Source organism: Mesocricetus auratus, unplaced genomic scaffold, assembly GCF_017639785.1.
Source record: "Mesocricetus auratus isolate SY011 unplaced genomic scaffold, BCM_Maur_2.0 Super-Scaffold_100013, whole genome shotgun sequence".
Classification (NCBI taxonomy): domain Eukaryota; kingdom Metazoa; phylum Chordata; class Mammalia; order Rodentia; family Cricetidae; genus Mesocricetus; species Mesocricetus auratus.
In genome coordinates, this window is record NW_024429196.1 from 17,802,914 (window position 1) to 17,824,370 (window position 21,457).

Sequence of the window (21,457 nt, forward strand, 5' to 3'; positions counted from 1 at the left end):
CCCAGGGAGGCTAGGCACCAAGGAGGGCTCAAATAGGATACCAGTATTTCTCTGAGAAAGGGAACCAAAAGAGATTTCATGCATAGACTGTTGGCACCTGGAGATAGAAACATGAGGTATCAGGTCAGGGTGAGGTAGGGGGAGAGTACTAAAAAAGTCAACTGGAAAGTGGTTCATTTTAAGACCAGGTAGAAACATGGTATAAAGGAAACTGCCAGGAATCTACAGTGATGAACCCAGCTAAGACTTCTAGCAATATGGGATATATAACCTGAACTGGCCACCTCCTGTGACCAAGCAAGACTATCAGTGGAAGGATTGGGATACCAACCCAGCCACTTAAACTTCGACCTACCATCTGTCTTGCCTATGGGATGTGCTGGAGTAAGGGAGACAGAGATTGTGGAAGTGGTCAAATAATGAGTGGTCCAGCCTGAGAACAATGCCACTAGAATGAGCCCACTCCTGACATTTTTTTAGAGTACAAGAACTCAGAGACTAGAAGCATCGGAGATCTAGGATAGAACCAAACACAACTGAAGAAAAAAATGCCAGTACAATGATGCCTAAAGATATTCTGCTATATTCATAGATTGGTTCCTAGCCTGGTAGTCATCAAAGAGATTTCATCCAACAACTGGGGTAAACAGATGCAGAGACCCACAGCCAAAGATTAGGCCAAGATCAGGGAATCCTACTGAAGAGAGGGAGGAAGGATTGTAGGAGCTAGAGGGACCAAGGGCATGACAAGAAAACATACAGAATCAACTAACCTGTGTTCATGTGAGCTCATAGACACTGAACCAGCAACCAGGGAATCTGCATGGAATTGACATAGACCCGCTGCATATATGTGACAATTGAATAGCTTGATCTTCTTGAGGGAGTCCTAAAAATGGGAGCAGGGGTTGTCTCTGATTCTTCTTCTGGATTCTGAGACCATATTCCTCATACCGGGTTACCTTGCCCAGTCTTAATATAAGCTGATGTGTTTAGTCTTACTATAACTTGACATGGCATGTTTCATAGATATCCATGGCCTACCTGCACTTTTCTGAATAGAAAAAGTAGAGTGGTGGATGTGGGAAGTGGGTGGCAGTAGGAAGGTATGGGGAATGGACAGGGAGGAGAGGAGGGAGGGGAAACTGCAGTCATGATGTATATACTGGATTTTTCAAGACAGGGTTTCACTGTGTAGTTTTGGATCCTTTCCTGGAACTAGCTTTGTAGAACAAGCTGGACTTGAACTCACAGAAATCTGTGTCCCTCTGCCTCCCAAGTACTGGCACTAAAGGTGTGTGCCACCACCATTTTGCTAAAAAATAATTTAAAGACAAAAATCTTTAATGTTTCCCTATCCACACCATACACAGCTAAATACGCCATTAACATGTGTGACTCTCAAGAATCTTTTAAAAGGTTCTGAGTTTAAACTTTGCATTCTCTGATCTAATTTTGTGCCTCTTTCATCCTTCAGTAGTTGTCATGTCAATCTACCTCTGGATCATTGTTATGACTTTTCTTCCATCTTAAAATACAGACAATAAATTAAATGACTATAGTTAATAGAAACATAATTTGCAGCTTTTATAAGGGCTGGTTTTTGTTTTTATCTGAAAAGAACAAGATGTTCAGAGATCTGACATCTTCTTTTATTAATGTAGAAAGAGAAGTAAATCTACTCTGCTTTTAGGAAAAGTCTCTCATATACAGTTTAATTTCACAATGTTTCCAAAAGAGAAACAAAGGGATGTAAAAGAGAAAAACTAGCACAAAACACTGACATCCAAGCACTGCTAAAGATATTATATGTTATTTCCTCAATTGGATTTCATATGGCTCACTCAGATTCTTCCAGTCCTACATTTCACAGAAGAGAAAAATTAGAATTAGAGAAGTGGATTTGGCATCTCACACAGCTAACAAGCAGTGCCAAGATCCAAGGGCATGTGTATATCTCAGGACACATTCATTTTGCAATAAACATCTTATGTAGCATACAAGAAATTATCATGCCACGTGCAATCAGAATTTTGAATGAATTGCCATGCCTCCATCCTTATCAGGGAGAAGCAGCATTTTTAACTATAGGCAAATATTTAAAGGAAATGCATAATAGATATAACATTTCATAACCATGTTTATGCTAAGTCATAAGCATTTTTACTGTGAATTATTATAAACAACCTCACCAACAAAGAAAATAAGGGTTTTCAATACATACAGAAAAAAGTCAAAAATACAACATAGCTCTAATCCTGTCAAATTTGTGATTTTACCTAATTCTGCTTTATAAATAAAACATAGCTCTAATCATGTCAAATTTGTGATTTTGCCTAATTCTGCTTTATACTTTTAAGACAAAATGTTCGTAATGTGTATATTCTAAAAGAAAATTATTGTTGAGTTTTATTTGAGAAAAGCAAAAGTTATTAAACCCCAAACCATAAACATACACTCAAAACTTATTCCATGTTTTCATTATATTAGACTTTACAAAATATCTACCAAGAAGATGAAAATATGATGGCTCAATTTATGTCAGGGCATTTCAAAGAAGAATAGTGGTTGCCTTTTTTGTTAAATTTCATTTAACAACTATTTTTTTTACTTTTTCTTTAGCAATTACTAAAACTGATATTAAAAAAGCTTCCAAATAAGACTTCCAATATTCAAGTGATCAAAACACACCACTTTGCTAATAAAGTTATTGGTTTTATTTTTCTTTTTTTGATAATTGCTTTCAGATTCAGTCCAAATGTATCTTTAAAAAAGTGTGTTGTCTTTTTAATTTTCTTTTTTTGGGGGGGTGGTGGTTCCTTTGGCTTGCAAGTTATAGCCCATCACCAAGGGAAGACAAGATAGGTAGGTACTCAGGGAAGCTACCTGGATGTAGGGACTAGAGCAGATCCAACTAGGACACTGCGTACTGGCTTGTTTCCAGTGACTTCTCAGCTTGCTTGCTTTCCTCCTTTATTTCTTCCTTGTAATTTTCTTGTAATCAAGGAATTGAAAAATTGAACTGCTTTGAGATTTCATCTTTCTCCAGTACGAATGGAAGATCAAGAAAAGAATTGACAACACATACTGGCAAGGATGATGGGGAAGGGAAACACTCATTCACTGCTGGTGGGAATACAAACTGGTACAATCATTATGGAATTGAGTGTGGAGAATTCTGTGGATGCTGAGAAATGGTTTAGCTCAAGATCCTGCCATACTACTCTTAGACATATACATATATCATCTTCTTACAGAGATATCTGTTCATCAATTTCCATTGCTGCTCTATTGGTAATAGGCAGAAATCAGACAGAACCTAGATGTCCATCAACTGCTGAATGGATAATGAAGATGTGGTATATTCACACATTGGGATACTATTTAGCAGTTAAAATGAAATTATTCAAATTATAAGTAATTATTGGAAGAAATTAGTCGGTTTGCAAATAAACAGATGGAGCTAGAAAAAAAATCATACTGTCTAAGGTAACTAAGACCTCAAAAGACTAATATTCTAGGTTTTCTCCTCTTGTGAATGTTTGCTTTTAAACTTTCAATATATGTGCTACAATCTGAATAACTACAGATGTAGGTACCTAGCAAGTGAACAGTAGGGAAGATATGCTCTTCCAAAGAAGGGGGGATAGAATATAGTGTTCTGGAGACATAATGGGGAAACTAGAATAGGAGGATTAAATGGGGAGGAAGATGAGAAAATAGTAAAGGAGGGTATATGGAGTGGACAACTAGCACTAGAGGCCTTTTGAAGAACCACATGGAAATCTACTACGGCTAGAGCTTCCTAAAATATATAAGAAGATGAGAGGAATTTAAACAGAGTCACCACATAATGAGGGACACAATGCCCAGACTAAACATCTAGGCTGTCAAGTAAAGTCTCCAATGCCAGGAATGATTCCCTTTAACTTTCTTAGTGCAACTTTCATTAAGATCAAAAGAATCCATTCATAGCTGGGCGTTGGTGGCGCACGCCTTTAATCCCAGCACTCAGGAGGCAGAGGCAGGCAGATCTCTGTAAGTTCGAGACCAGCCTGGACTACCAAGTGAGTTCCAGGACAGCCTCCAAAGCCACAGAGAAATCCTGTCTTGAAAAACCAAAAAAGAAAAAGAAAAAAAAAGAATCCATTCAGATTTTCATTTGGTTAAGATGTAAACTCCTCTTAAAATATTAGGATTCTGAAGAATCCTCTAAACTCACAATGAAGTCAGTATTTCATATCAATTTTACATTAAAGCTCCACAATTTCACTCTTAATGGGTGTGTTTATGAATGCATTGGTCTAATTTCTGAATTTAGTTTAGCATATGCTAATAAATTAGAGGAAAGAAAATAATATGCTCATTCATTTTGTCTTCTTCATTTACATGCACACATTACAATCTGGGTAGCTATTAAAATGTTCGGCTACTTCATCTCCATTTTCAGAATGACCCTGTGGGCATAGTCTCTCTACTGTAGCCATCCAAACAATTTATACCAGTGATATGCTTTACGTAACTTCTTATGATTTAATATAGTTTCATCAATATTTTAATATTTTCCTTACGTTCCATATATTTTCTCATGTGTTTATTTTCTATCAACATTCAAAACACTTCCTGTGTGTGTTCATTTTGAGGGGAAAAATACTCAAGGCAATTCCGAGTTGTCCTATTTCCTTAGTAATATCCCAGGTATTGAGCTCCCGGAGTGACCATTCATTCCTGATGAATAACCCACAGCCTATCTCCACAGTCCTCAAGATACTGTTTCTTCTTTTGCATGACGTCTGGCCTGCCCTTGCCACCCTATCTACCATATTCCTCATCTAATCCTACTGTGCTGTGTGGACCTCAAACTGCAGCAGTGATTTCCTCAGATGAGCACAACCGTGCTTTCAAATTCCATACGTCTAATAAATGTCTCCAACTAGGCATCCTATAAACACACTCACTAGGATTGATTTTGTATGTTCTCGGGATTTAATCATTGCACTATGGATTTTTTCCTATTTTCTTTTGCCTCACTGACTTGTTTTAAAAACACAGTTTCTTTTTTAACTATGCATTTTTATTATAAGTGTGTACCTATGTATATATACGTACCACATGTGTGTCTGGTGTCTGCACAGTTCAGAAACACATGCCAGACTTCCAGGAACTAGAGTTAACGTTAGTTGTGAATCATGTGGGTAATGAGACCTGAACCTAGATCCTATGTAAGACCAGCAAATGCTCTTAACTGCTGAGTCATTTCTACAGCCTCAGAGTATAAATTTTTTAGTTTACATTGATCAAAACTTATGTATATGTATTGTACATGGTGAGTGTGTTAATGTGTGTGTACTGGTACAAATATAGATGTACATGCATGTGTATATGCAAATTTTTACATGTATGGAGGCCAGAAGTCAATGTCAGATCTTGTTCCTCAGGAACCACTTACCTTGTGTATTTGTGTATTTGTGTATTTGGTTTAGTTTCTTGAGACAGGGTATCTCACGTTTCTGGGCCTCATTGATCAGGCTAACCCAGATGGCATGGTAAACCTGTGGATCTGTCTGTTTCTATCTCCCCAGCATGGGATTACCAGTCATGGGACTCCACACACACCACCACTCATAGAGATAAGGCTCAGGCCCTCCCTGATCTATCCCCTTGTGCCTCATTAGTCACAAATCCTAACACACATTAACTATTATAAGGATAAACAGAATTTAACATTATTCACATATGCCATTAACTTTGTAATTAATATATAATTAGTGTTATTGTAAAATATTTGTTTACTTCTTTGAGTATTTTAAATGATTTTTAGAAATAGTTCGTAAGTTTAAGGTCTCAATAGGTCCCAGTAAAATTTAATTTACTTACCATGTATTCCATTTAGTAGCTACTAGTTGAAAACTAAAATGGATCCACAAAAATGTGTGATCTCCTACCCCTTGAATATTTTATGTTATTTTCCAATAAGTTCAAGAACTCACTTTCTTATATTACAGACTTGGATAACGTAGGCATAGACAGTATACATATACTTCAGTCATGAAGGAAGGCTCTGCTTTCTCAGGAGATATATTAACAGAGGAAGTCAAATGCCATTTCAAATAATCCATCTAAGCAGACTTATCTCTTAATATAAATCCTGGTATCCTAGTATTTCCTATGTGATTATACACAGTGTTAGGACTATTGCAGATGAAGAGCATGTGATACTGTTTACTGAAAACCAGATAAAAATCTTTCTCTTGCCCACATTTGAATACTACCTTTATGATAAACAGAAGAAGAAAAGCAAAAGTAATGTAATTCCCTTTTTTGATCAACAGGAAAATCCAGAAAAATGAATGAACTCATTCTGTCTGGAACACATTTGTTTTTCTTAAGTACAAGAGAGGTTTTAATACCAGCAAAAAAATATCCACTTTCTACATTAAACTCATGGTTACATATTAACATTTGTCACAATATAAACTTGTGAAATATCTTTCATAATTTAAATAATACATGTCATTTTTATGTTATACCACCAGTGTGTAAATTCATAGTGTTCACTGTATTCTCATCTTTTAATATTGTCCTGTACATATTATATTGAAAATTGCTAACTCAGTGAATTCCAATAGTGTTTTTGAAGAAATCACTAGATATATCAAAATAAAAGGACACATGGACATTTGAAATCATAAAGTATTCCAATATATACATTCAACTATTCAAACAGATACATTTATTTGTCTACAAAGAATAAGCAATTACAGACTGTCCATGATTTGTCTTTGGTTCAATAATCCTTTTCCCCATTTTTACGATGGGAGAATGTAACTTAACGTTCCATGGAACCATACTAAACATTTCACAGTTTGAACTTAACCTGGGGTATCAATGCATGGAGTGGTACTCTCCTGGTGTTGAGAGCAGTAACTCTCATCAGCTGTGAAGACAAGGTAAAGCATCTGGTTCACCACAGTGTTCCCTGAGGTTAAGCTATGAAATCAGAAGCTTAGATGTATTAAATGCAGTACTTACTTGTATTATTTTAAACTTACTGGTAGTTTTATTAGAAGGTACCTTCTTTGTGCCTGAAAAAGCATATAACCAGGATAATGTCCAATAAAAACAGAATACCTCTGCTCTCGATTGTCTTTGTATTTTATTAAAATATATGGTAATATTTGCTTAAGCCTGTTCTAATTCAAAATCAGAGTCCTTTCAATAGAGTCTTCCTCTATTTGACTTGGCTAAGACACAACTGTCTAGACTGAGAACTCAGGAGCTTGTAAATACAATAGGACTTGGAGAAAATTGGGAATACTTTTGTCGGTAATGACTTGGGAGATGCATTTTAGTGTAAAGACATTTTTTCATTATGAAGCAAATACATTATTAGGAATATACTTCACTTGCACGCATTTCCTCACCTTCTGCCCTACGCTCTATAAAAACACAAAGCAAACACAACTGAAAACGCACCTGTTGGAGGGGGAGGAGCCAATTCTTCCCTTGTCCAGTAGTGAGAAGGCAGGCAGCTCTTTGTAAGTATAATGTCATCGAGGGCAATATTACCAGGGTAGCCTTCCCCAACTCTGCCTTCAAATTTGAGTTGGAAGTCTTCATCACTAGACAAGGATAATTCTTTTGTTTGCCAGAAATTGCCTTGTTCTTCAGTGAGATTGAGGAGTATCTTTGTGTGGTTAGTGACTGTCACCTGGAGCAAGACGAGGGCCCCAATGCCAGTGCCATACATGTGATAATTAAAAATGATCTGTACCAACAACAAGAAGTTACAAATGATGAGTATAATTATTTCCACTTCAAAAATATTTCAATATCCTCTTCTTTATTAACATATATGGAAGGCAAATTAAATGTGGACGTTCTATTGATTCCTAAGCACTTTAGCACTGAATGAAGGTAGAACATATAGTCTTGAATTATATGCAGGAAAGATAGTATAGCAAAGTTGAATAGGAATTCAGTAGAAAAATGAAAGGCTTTATTTCTTGATTTCTAAAGTAAGATTCCTCAAGGTTAAAAAATTTCATATTTTCTCTAAAATCCCTATGTTGGCAATTAATCGTCAATGCAAAAGTACAGAGCAATGGAAACTTTATGAAGTGATTAAGTCACGGGGGCTTTGTCTGCACTAATGGAATGATGACCCTATGAGAGTGGCTTCATTATGGCCCAAGTGGGTGTTCTCATGTTAAAAATGGCAGAGGTGTATTTTGCTTATTCTACCATATTCTTATACTAGAAGCACATTTTTATTTCTATAACATCCATGGGATTCCATACAGCAAACCCTGCAGAGTTGATATTACCAGATTTTACTTGGGATGCTAACAAGAGGCACCAGAAGAACAGACCCTGGAATTCCTAAAACTAAGAAAGCTACTATTTCAAGGGATTCATATTCCAATGTGCCAGAGACAGAGTTTACTAGAGTATCAGTCATGTAACACAGTGGAAGAAAGTGAAGGAAAATTCTGGGGAAAAGAAGAAAGTAGGTTATAAACAACAGTGATTCCAAGTTTTTTAAAGTTTTTGTTTTACAGGTGCCTGAGAGAAAATTATTATAGACGGGAATTTAGACAAAAAGAATACACTATTGAAACACCAACATTTGTGCATATAATACTCTGGAGAAATAGAATGTACATGCTTAAAAATCAAAAGATATGATTAATTAATATGTGTAGTGGATTATTACAAAAGCCTGGACTGAGCGGAGTGCTATGTCACATGAACATTCAAATTCCCTAGCTGATGAAATCTCCAAGTGTTTATTTTTTTATAAAATTATCTTCCATTAATTGATTTTTTCCTAGATGAATTTTATGATGCTTTTTCTTGAGATGCTAAAACCTACCTAGATTACTGATTTTAGTGATGAATAGCAAGGGCTGGATTAAGCCCATGCAGCATCAATAGATAACTAGGAATTTGGGACCAGCTTTGTGACCTACTGCTGTATGGCTCCCAGGCAGCCACAGGCATCCCAACCAAATGTTCTGCTTTTGCATTCATCTCATTTACAAAAAAACTATGACACACATATTTCATATCTCCACCCTAAGGAATTTTTTAGTCATGCCAATCGATTAATATGGAAGCAACACTCTCACCTGTCTTTCAAGGGACACTATTGATTTAAACATAAACTGTCCCAGGGCAGTAAGAAAGAATTAACATCTGCAAAATATTAAGTCTTCTAAAGATTTTTATATAAAATTTACATTATATGGGTATTTAATTTTTCCCATCAGTTTTGGTATTCTCCCTGTTGCCTGGTTTCATAAATGAAAGAGAAAGAATTAACTTTCTTTAATTAAAGCTATTATGTAAGGTGAAAGAACACAGATAATTTTACCCAAATTTTCTGATCATTCTGCTTTCCTCATACAAATATCTGTCATCTTGAAGACCCAATATTTCTCAGGATGACCTTTTCTTGCCTATTTGTATTCAATTTAGATAATAAGTATAAACGAAATAAGCCATTTCTCTTAAAATTTTGACACTTCCAGGTATCTCTTAATATTCTCAAACAGGTGATTTAAATAGGAGCAACTATAGTTTGGTGACCAAAGGGACATAGAGATTGATAAGATTTTTAGTTACTGTGACAAAACAATTATTTTAAGCATTCATAGGAAATACTGAAATAAAAAAAGCTTGGAAGTTAAACTATTATTTTATATATCTCATGATTTTCTTTTTAATTAGATTAATTAGATGTGTAGAGTAAAACTAACTTGCAATTTTGAGATTTTTTTCCTAGGGATGGATACAGCTAAATTTATGGACATAGTCTTAACATATATGAAATCTAGTGTGTCTGGTTTTTAATTTTGAGGAAATGTCAGTCCTTTGCAAGACAGCAAAAGCATGTAAAAGGACACTTTATTAAGATTCAATTTGGTACCAAATCAAAGTGTAATCCTGTTGTGTGATTTCTCACTTCTGCTCTAAACTTCTGGCCAAGTCCTCTCTCTAAAATTCTTATTCAATTCCTCTTGTGTAAACCTCACTGCCCAACTGAGAGCAGAGATTGCTCTGGGAGACTCCAACTGTGAAGTCAGCTTTTGATAAGACAGAAAATCCCCTTTGATGAACTAAAGGTTTGCCAAGGGTTGAGACTGATGGAGATGATGACTGCAGCTGAAGGGTGATCCACAGTCTGCTCCTGGGTTACAGCTACTCCTACTGTGCGCACGGTACAACAAAGAGCATGGCTTTGAAGATCATAATGGTTTAGATTGTACAACTTTAATCTAACCTGACAAAAAACTTCTTTGAATGTAATATGCTTCCTTTCAGTGTTCAAACATTGGGGAGCATCCAACCCAATCAGTGTATGTATGCTATCACATAACTTCAATGTTACATATCTCATAGTACAAGTAAGTAGAATATTTATTTAACAGTCTCTTTTAAGTAAGGTAACAGGGGAATCACTTCTAAGAACTAACTTTATAGTTACTGCCTTAAATCACATTTAGTTATGTTGAGTTCTGTAGCAGAGAAACTTTAGACATTTATTCAAAATTTTATAAGCTGAGAATAAAATCATGTTTTTTCTTGCTTATAATTTTTTCCTTCTTGTTTTAAGGACCAAATCTACTCTTCCCCTCTCTGGAAAGACTTTTCTATCTCTTTTATAGATAGCTTTAACTACCTCAGAGTTTTGGATATATTATTAATATTTTGTTTATTATTTATTTTTCTTAGTGGTGGTCATGAAATTGTCATAGTTTCCCCCCCTTCCAGAGGGGGGAAAACAGCATTTTACCTATTTTGTATTATATATAACTGTGAAAAGCTAACTATGGCATTTTCCCAATCATTTTCAACATCATGACATCTGAATAGTACATTCATAAGACTATCTCTCTAATAGTTCTAATATATGTTCCCATTTATTCTCCCCCCCCCTCAAATATGTTATGCTGAGTAAGTTAGAAAACACATCTTCTCTCGGCCCAGACATTCTGTTTTCTGTACATGACTTTTTTCAGTAGCTCTTTTTAAGAAGCCTGAATTTTCCCCCAGCCCTATACCTTGCAGTCTTTGCTTCTCTTGCTTATAACTGGGCTTGAAATTCTGGCTGTTTTCATGGGTTGCAGTGGGTAAAAGCTTTTGAGAAGGATGTAATGACCAGAAGAATTCCTGAGGGTGTGGTCTGCAGCTGGCTCTGTGCTAGTAGTTGGGATGTTGCTGGCTTTCAGATTCCAGTCAAAGTCCTCATCCTGATCCTGCTCCCATGCACAAAGGTCAAATTCGAAGTCACAGCGCCCACTAGAGGTACCTGGAAAATTGCAAACTCAGGTTGAAAGGAAAGAAAAAACTTTTAATGCAACTTCTTTTTTTTTCTTTAATTCCCCTAAATCTTATTTTTTATTTCTCCCTTTTTACTGAAAATAGATTTTTTCTCATATAGTATATCCTGATTATAGTTTCAGCTCACTCTACTTCTCCCAGTTCCTCCCGATCTACCCTTCTCTCTGCATCCACTCCCTTTCTGTCTCTCGTTAGATAGAAAAAAAAAATAAACAAGCTTCAAAGAGATGACAACAAAACATGACAAAGTAAAATATAAGAAGATGACACAAAACATTTTGTATCAAATTTGGACATGCAATCCAACATGAGGAAGAGTCCCAAGAGCCTGAGACCCACTTGTTCTCACAGTCAGGGAGCCAATAAAAATACTGAGCTGAAAGCTATAATACATATGCTGAGGACCTGGTGCAGATCCACGTAGGCCCCATGCTTGCTGCCTCAGTCTCTATGAGCTCATGTGGGCCTTGCTCAGTTGTTTCATGGGGCCTTGCCCTCCTGGTGTCCTCCATCCACTCTGGCCCATGCAATCTTTCCACCTCCTCTTCTGCAGGGTTCCCTGGGCTCTAAAAAGAGGGAATTCATAGAAACGTCCTTCTAATGACTTATCATCATGCCCAAAGGTGAATGCATCGTTCATCCTCGTTTGTGATTTTCCTACTTCGAGTGGGTAGTGTTTAACACAAAGACTCACAGCACAACTAGCCATAGTGCAGAGAATAACAGATTTCAGAGTGTTCAGCCTAAAAGGGAAAATATACCCCACCCTCCCCATCCCCTACTTAACAGGCTCAAGGACTACTGTGGAAGATACCGCTGAAGGAGTGTACAATGATCCTGAGATAGTAGATGGCTACCAGGTTGCAATATCTTTGGTACAAAGCAGGGAGCTGCATGCATGAACTTGCAGCAGTTGTAACAGTATTCACAAAACATAATGCAAGGCAAAGCAAGCAAAGCCAAATCCCAGCAAGGGGTAAGGTAGGGTAGGGTGGGTGTGGGAATACAATCGCACTCATAGCCATGGAACACTTGGCAGTTGTCAGTTTCTGGGAGAGGAAGAGACTGTTTTCTCTTGAGAGTATAGGCCTTGGTAAGTGGACCACTCTCCAGTGGAAGGTCACACATCCAAGAACATCTAAGCACCACAAATTTGGCTTGAAGGATGTAAGAATAGCAGTAGCAAAGAAGAGTTGACTGCAGAAGGAAAGGGATGAATCCGGGAGGAGTTGGAGGAGGACCTTGAATATGATTAGAAAGCATTGCATGAAACTCTCAAAGAAATAGTACAAGAAGCAGACCCAACCACACAGGAAAGGCATCAACCCTTCCAGGCCCCAACCTCTGGTGACCCCAGCTTCAGGTGAGCTTGGGTCTCCCTGGGACCATTCCCCATCTCCCACCCATCACCCATCCCCTCAATCTTCTGAGGGCCTGCTCTTGGCATCCAGAGGACCCGCCCACACAGGAAAGGCATCAGCTCTTCCCAGCCCCAACCAAAAATTCAAGAAATAAACAATTCTCTAAAAGAATCTAAAAAGTACCCAGAAAAAACAACTACACAAATAAAGGAAACAACTCAAACAGTTGAAAGATTGGAAAGCTGAAAGAGAAGCAATAAAGAAAACACAGAATGAGGGGATGCTGGAAATAGAAAAGCTGGGTAAATGATCAGGAACTACAGATGCAAGTATCAACAATAGAATACAAGTGATAGAAGAGAGAATCTCAGGTGTTGAAGACTCATTAGAGGATATACAGTCATCAACCAAAGAAAATCTCAAAACCAACAAATCCCTAACACAAAATATCCAGGAAATATGGGACACCGTGAAGAAGCTAAACCTGAGAATAATAGGTATAGAAGAAGGAGAAGAAATACAGCTCAAAGGTACAGTAAAAATTTTCAACAAAATCATAGAAGAAAACTTCCCTAACCTAAAGAAGGATATGCCTATGAAAATACAAGAATCTTACAGAACACCAAATAGGCTGGACCAGAAAAAGAAGTCACCTCGCCATATAATAATCAAAACATCAAACCTACAGAATAAAGAGAAAATATTAAGAGCAGCTAAAGAAAAAGACCAGGTAACATATAAAGGCAGACCTATCCGAATTACACCTGACTTCTCAATGGAAACGATGAAAGCCAGAGGATCCTGGACAGATGTCCTACAAATGATAAGTGGACAAGGATGCCAGCTCAGACTACTATATCCAGGAAAGTTTTCAATTACCATAGATGGAGAAAACAAAACATTCCATAACAAAGCCAGATTTAAACAATACGTATCTGTGAATCCAGCTCTACAGAAAGTACTAGAAGGAAAACCTAGACCCAACAAAGATAACTACACTCACAAAGACACAGACAATAGATAATCCCACTTTACCAAACACCAAAAGAAAAAGGGAGGAGAACCTACACAAAATAACTCCACTACCAATAAATCAGCACAAAACAAGAATCATCAATCAATGGTCATTAATATCCCTCAGTCAGACACATACTAGCAGAATGGATATGAAAACAGAACCCATCTTTCTGCTGCAAACAAGAAACACATCTCTTATATTTTTGGTTGTGAGCCTAGCCTTTAACGGCTGAGACATCTCTCCAGCCCAAGAAACACATCTCAACTTCAAAGACAGACGTTACTTCAAAGTAAAGGGTTGGGAAATGATTTTCCAATCAAACGGACCCAAGAATCAAGCAGGTGTAGCAAGCCTAATATCTAACAAACTAGATTTCAAATTAAAATCAATCTAAAGAGAGATTCCCATCCTGGCGGAAGCCACACACCCCAGATCCCAGATCCTCTCTTCCACCAATGAGACCAGGAAACCAGTGGATCCAGGAAAACAAGGCCCCACTTCATGGCGTGACTTCCAGTGCCTAGGGACTCACACAGAGCCTCCCATCCTGGCAGGAGGCAAGCACACCAGATCCCAGGTCTTCTCTTCCACCAGCTAGACCAGGGGACCAGGGACCAGGGGACTAGGTGGGAGACTACACAACCCAGATTCCTGGGCTTCTTCTCCACCCATGGGTCCAGAACTAGGACAAGGAATAGAAGAAGAAGAACTACCAGAGTATTTGAACTTGCTTGTACCCACCGAAAGGGAACTCTGGTCCGCTAACCACCAGATCAGTATGGGGCTCTTTCTGCACCCACTAGAAGAAGAGATGGGAAAGAGACAATACAAAAACACAGTCAGCAGCAGAGAAACAAATATGACACTACCAGATTCTAGAGACTCCACACCAGCAAGACTCCAACATTCCAATGCAAATGAAACAGAAGAGAATGACCTAAAAAACAATTTCATGAAAATGATAGAGGCCCTAAAAGAGGATATAGAAAAATCCCTCAAAGAAATGGAAGAAAAAGCAAACCAAAAAATGCAAGAAATTGAAGAAAAAACAAACCAAAAAATTCATAAAATGCAACAAATGGACGAAAATATAAACCAAAAATTGCAAGAAACATTTCAAACAGTACAAGGGTTGAAAACTGAAATAGAGACAATAAGAAAACCACAATCTGAGCCAGGCGTTGGTGGTGCACGCCTTTAATCCCAGCACTCGGGAGGCAGAGGCAGGTGGATCTCTGTGAGTTCGAGGCCAGCCTGGTCTACAAGAGCTAGTTTCAGGACAGCCTCCAAAGCCACAGAGAAACCCTGTCTCGAAAAACCAAAAAAAAAAAAAAAAAAAAAAAAAAAAAGAAAACCACAATCTGAAGAAAGGCTGGAAATAGAAAAGCTAGGCAAACAGTCAGGTACTACTGATACAAGCATTACCAACAGAATACAAGAGATGGAAGAGAAAATCTCAGGTGTTGAAGATACGCTATGAGAAATGGATTAATCAACCAAAGAAAATCTTTAGTCCAACAAATCCATAACACAAAACATCCAGGAAATATGGGACACCATGAAAAGACCAAACCTAAGAATAATAAGTATAGAAGAAGGTGAAGAAAACCACCTCAAAGGGGTAGAAAACATATTCAACAAAATCATAGAAGGAAACTTTCCCAACCTAAAGAAAGACATGCCAATGAAGGTACAAGAAGCTTACAAAACACCAAATAGAGTGGATCACAAAAAAAGTTCCCTTGCCACATAATAATCAAGACCCCAAATATACAGAATAAAGAAAGAATATTAAGAGCAGCTAAAGAAAAAGGCCAAGTAACATATAAAGGCAAACCTATCAAAATTACACCTGACTTCTCCATGGATACTCTGAAAGCCAGAAGGTCCTGGATAGATATTCTACCAACACTAAGAAACCATGGATGCCAGCCCAGACTAATATACCCGGCAAAACTCTCAATCACTGTAGATGGTGAAAACAAGATATTCTATGATAAAACTAGATTCAAGCAATACATATTCACTAACCCAGCCCTACAGCAAGTTCTGGAACAAAAACTCCAAACCAAGGAAGTTAACTACAACCAGAAAAACATAGGCATTAGATAATCCAACTTTACCAACAGCCAAAAGAAAAAAGGGGTGGAATTCCACACATATACTTCCACCACCACCAACCATTCCAAATCAAAGATGAATGAGCAATCAATGGTCATTAATAATCAACTTTATATGGAAAAACAAAAGGCCCAGAATAGCCAAAACAATCCTATACAATAAAGGAACTTCAGGAGGCATCGCCATCCCTGACTTCAAGCTCTATTATAGAGCTATAGTCCTGAAAACAGCTTGGTATTGGCACAAAAATAGACAGATAGACCAATGGAACTGAATTGAAAACCCTGATTTTACCCACACACCTATGAACATTTGATTTTTGACAAAAAAGCTAAAACTATACAATAGTAAAAAGAAAGCATCTTCTATAAATGGTGCTGGCATAACTGGGTATTGGCATAGAGAAGACTGCAGATAGATCCATGTCTATTGCCTTGCACAAAACTGAAGTCCAAATGGATCAAAGACCTCAACATAAATCCAACCACACTGAAACTCTTAGAAGAGAAAGTGGGAGATACTCTTCAACGAGTTGGTACAGGAGACTGCTTCCAGAACATAACACCAGTAGCACAGACATTGAGATCGACAATTAACAAATGGGACCTCCTGAAACTAAGAAGCTTCTGTAAGGCAAAGGACACAGTCAACAAGTCAAAAAAGCAGTCCACAGAATGGGAAAAGATATTCACTAACCCCACATCTGACAGAGGGCTGGTCTCCAAAATTTACAAAGAACTCAAGAAGCAAGTCTCCAAAACACCAAAGGATCCAATTAAACGGTGGAGTACAGAACTAAATAGAGAATTCTCAATAGAGGAGGCTAAAATGGCCAAGAGACACTTAAGAAAGTTCTCAACATCCTTAGCCATCAGGGAAATGCAAATCAAAACAACTTTGAGATACCATCTTAATCCTGTCAAAATGGCTAAAATAAAAAACACGGAAGACAATTTATGCTGCAGAGGATGTGGAGAGAGGGGGAACACTTCTCCACTGCTGTTGGGAATGCCAACTCATATACCCAGTTTGGAAAGCAGTATGGAAATTCCTCAGGAAAATGGGAATCAATCTACCACAAGACCCAGCAATTCCACTCCTAGGCATGTATCCAAATGATGCAAATTCATACAACAAGGACATTTGCTCCACTATGTTCATAGGAGCATTATTTGTAATAGTCAGAACCTGGAAGCAACCTAGATGCTAGAAGATAGGGGGAGAAGAGGAAGAGAGAGTAGGTCATGGGGGAACAGGAAGGTTGAGTAGGGGGTTCAATAGGGGGAAGAGGGAGTCATAGGTTATTAGAGAGATCTGGCACCAGTGAGACCTCTAATGATCTAAAGGGATGACACCAACTGGTAAGCTAAGCAATAGTGGAGAGACCACTTTAAATTCCCATTCCTGATAATGAACTTGATGTCTATAGCCATACTAGAACCTTTATCCAGTGACTGATGGAAGAAGAGGCAAACACCCACAGTTAAACACTGAACTGAACCCATGGAACCCAGTGACAGAGAGAGAGGAGCGATGAGAAAATGGCAAAGAATGAGCTGGCAAAACCAGCAGAGACAGCTGATCTGAACAAGGGGGAGCTCTTGGACCCCAGATGACAGCTGGGAGGCCAGCATGGGACTGATCCAGACTCCCTGAGTGTGAGAGTCAGTGCAGAGGCCTGGGCAACCTATGGGACCCTGGGCAGTAGACCAGTGTTTATCCCTGGCATACAAACAGACTTCGTGTGTCCATAACGCAAAGACGGATGCTCTCTCAGCCTGGACTCCTCGGGGAGTGCCTGGACCCTGTCCTGAGTGAAATGACAGACTCTAGATATCCCCTATGTGGAAGGAAGTGGGAGGGTGGGAATCTAGGAGGGATGGTGGGGGTGGTGCAGGAGGAGGGGAGGAAGAGGGAACTGGGATTGACATGTGAAGCAAGCTATTTAAAATTAAAGTAATAATAAAAAAGAAGTAGTACAAATAATTACATAATGCAAAACTACAGGCGCTAGCCTCAAATACATTAAGAAAAGGTTTTAATGTTGTACACCTTTTCTCCTTGAGATGTATTCAGTCAGTGAAATTAACTATTTTTTCTTTCATCTTTGTTTCTTCTGTCTCAGCCGAAAAGTTTAGGAATGCTATTATTAATAATAGAGTTTCACTTGAGAAATACTGCCTGAAACAAAAGTTATAATTTATCATTTTAATTGTTTAGAAAAATATCTTAAACAAGGCATGGAAAATTTGTGGAATTTTATATAAAACTAAAATATGTAATAACTTGAATTAGTTATTCCAGTAAGTTGCAGAAATTAAAGGTTAAGTTGTACTGAATGTCAAACTATCTCTCAGATGTTCTTTTTAATATTTCAGTACTTTTATTAAGATACTTTTTCTTTCATGTCCATGTTTATGGAAACTACATAGATATCTCTTAATAGTTACATAATAGGCTGTAAAGCTAACAATGGTGGTGAAGATGTATCATAATTAATCCATATGCTACAATCAGTCATGACTTACAAATTATTTCCTTAGGACACATAAAAAATCCCTAAAATTTTTTGATAACTATGTTTTTTATTGTTTTCCCCTTTAATTCTCTCCTTATAAATCTTCCTCAATCTCCTCCTTGCTCTTTTTCATTAATTATTGCCACTTACATATGTATATATGTATACATATGAACACTTTAAAGACTTAGTTTAGTTTGTGTAGAACCTGAGTATAATTAACTTGCTCAAATGTAGCATATATCATTTATACATATTTTCCAAAAATAATTTCTGAATTAATTTGTCGTTAAATATTAAGGAAACTTCTGAAAGCATAAATATATGTGAGGCAGTATCAAGAAGCTGAAAATGCTTGAGGAAAACCATTGCAGCATGTCTACCTGCATTCAAACAGACATCATCACTCCTGCAAAGAAAGCTTGTTTGGACAGCTGTTTGAGTTATCCTGAGGTTATTTTATCTAAATGAGAATGTGAGTGATTTTATCATCAAAATGCCAGAACCCATTCTTTCTAGCACACTGACCATAGAAAAACAAAGAAAAGCATGTAGAAGGTGCATCAATTCCCAGATAAAGAATTATTTCTATATAGCAACAAAGGAACATATCTTACTTATGGATATATTCTCATCACTAACCAAATAAAGTTTAAATTAATAAGCTGTGTTTCTATAGGTTATGATGTGAAGAATGTGAAATAAATAGGTTTTAGGATTATTATCATTTGGAATGATTTAAATTTTGTTGTTACTTTTTATCATTTTGAAGACAGACTAGTGATTTTTAGTTCTTTCCTCTTGCCACATTAAACACACAATCCTTTAGTAGCTGTTCAATGTATGAAGACACTTTGGTTTGTTGTATACTGTGGTTATTTTGACAAAGCACAAACCCAGTACTGTTTTCTTGTTCCCAGTTGTAAGTAGAATGCTCCCTAATATTGTGCTAGATTTCTTAAACTTATGTTTTATTAATTTATTTCCATAAAAAGGAATGTTTGTCAAATGTTGTATTCCATTTTCAAATCTATATGTCTTTATTTTTACCAAAAAATCAAAAACCTCACAAAAGTATTTTGAAAAATTAATCAACAATTGAGTTTTAATTTGTCCTTTGTTTGCTCCATATACAAATACATTTTAAAACAGTAAGTTATGCCATGTAGGAGAAAGCTACTAAATCATGTCTTCATTGTATCTTTTTACTTTAAGCATGCAACTATTTTGACTGAGAATTCCATATAAATGATTCATTACTTGTTCAGATAACCTTAAACCTTAGTTCACATTTTAATTATCCATATGTCATTATCTACACTATTACTATACATATTTCCATACCATGGTTTATCAATTTCTTTTACATTGTGTAATTTAGTGTCTAATCCAGAACTTTAGACATATAATTTTATTTATTGTAATTTCTACTTTCATCTCTTGTGATACCTATGGTTTCATCTCAATTTTTGCATCTTAATGTTTTTGTCTCAAGAAACATTTGAACTTTTTGATCATGGAATTACTCTTTTATAATGTAATTCCTGCATAAAGTTTCACTTATGAAGATAACTGTTATTTTTGTAATTCTTCCTTGTCTAACTACCTTCCAGTTTGCTTCTTTATACCCCTACTGCCTTTTACTCCTATTTTACACATATCCTCTTTTTAAGTATTTAATATGCACAGTGTTTATTAACTTGATTTTCCCACATGAAACTGCAATAACAACATTTTAGATGAATGAAATCACTCCAATATTCCCGACCCTTGTTATTTTAGAAGAAGACTGGAGGAATAGTACAGAAGTCACTTTAGAAAGTGTGGCTATTATTGGTTCTTTCAATATTGTTTGTTGTAGAAAACGTATTCTTGAGGTCCTGCACTGTCCATATTCCAATTTCTAACACATAATAGATAATTACCATGAACTTTTATAATGAGGTGGAATTACTTCTCACCCTGTGAATCTCCAGTTACCACAAATATTTTAAACAAACCCAACAGCAACAGTCCAGGACACTGTTCATCTTTATATCCCAGTTCCCATTGCCTTCCTATATGTACCCCTAACCTCATTTGCCCATGTTAGTTCTCACTATTACAAATGGAAACAGAACTCTCTCCTTTCTTTATTTAATATTTTTTCTTACTTCAAGAGAATAATCACCTAGGGGAAAGTATATACAACTCATTTTGTTAAAACTATAAAGAGAAAACAGACACTTGAAATGTTAGATACCTCTTTAACCTATAAAAAATAGAAATAAAGTTATTTTATACTGACCATTGGAATTCAGAAACTATGTATGGATAGTGAGCTCAATAATTTTTTTGCCTACTAGACACAAACTAGATTAATATCAGGAGAGGATCCTTAACTGATCCTGCTTCCACCATGCAAATCTGTAGGGTATTTTATGGATTGAAGATGGACACTGTTGGTTCCAGGCAACAGGGAGGTAATGGCACCCATGGGCAAGTGGCCTTGAGCTATGGAAGAAAACAATCTGAACAAGCCATAAAGAGCCTTCAGTCAGCCATGTTCCCCCATGATTTCTGCATCAGTCCCTACTGCCCAGGATACCTGAAGTTTCTGCCCTGACTTCTGCCTGTGATGGAGTGGGGCCTGAAAGTTGAAAAATGAAATAAACCCTTTCCTCCCTAAGTTGCTTTTGGTAATTATGTTTTATCACAGTAATATAAACCATGATGAAGAGAGATAGTGAGAGTACATTTGACTTAAAAATACGTTGTAGGAAGATATTTGGAGAATATGCCAACACAAAGTAAAGTTTTCATGCTGAACAGAGTAGTTTTGGTTCTTGTTTTGTTTTGGTTTGGGTTTCTGAGGGAGCAGGATCAAGGTTTCTTTGTGTAGGAGTCCTGGCTGTCCTAGCATTCACTCTGTAAACCAGACTGACTTGGAATTCACAGAGATCTGCCTGCTTCTGCTTCTCAAGTGCTGGGATTAAAGGTGTGTGCCACCACCACCTGGCACAGAGTAGTTTTGATAAGCTCAATAACTTACAGAAAACATAACATAACAATAGAAGTTTATTGTGAGTAAATGTCAAATCATATTTATAAGTT

At 37.0% G+C, this 21,457-nt stretch overlaps 1 protein-coding gene across 1 annotated transcript in view; it reads right to left on the reverse strand.

Moving 5' to 3' along the window:
- The window catches only part of Malrd1 (MAM and LDL receptor class A domain containing 1), a 637,041-nt gene that overhangs the window by 308,019 nt on the left and 307,565 nt on the right, over positions 1–21,457 (reverse strand). Inside the window, exons 25-26 of the mRNA XM_040755448.1 lie at positions 11,067–11,314; positions 7,477–7,768 (exon numbers count right to left, since the gene is read on the reverse strand). Coding sequence (XP_040611382.1) covers positions 7,477–7,768; positions 11,067–11,314 — 540 coding nt within the window. The remainder of the gene's footprint in view (positions 1–7,476; positions 7,769–11,066; positions 11,315–21,457) is intronic.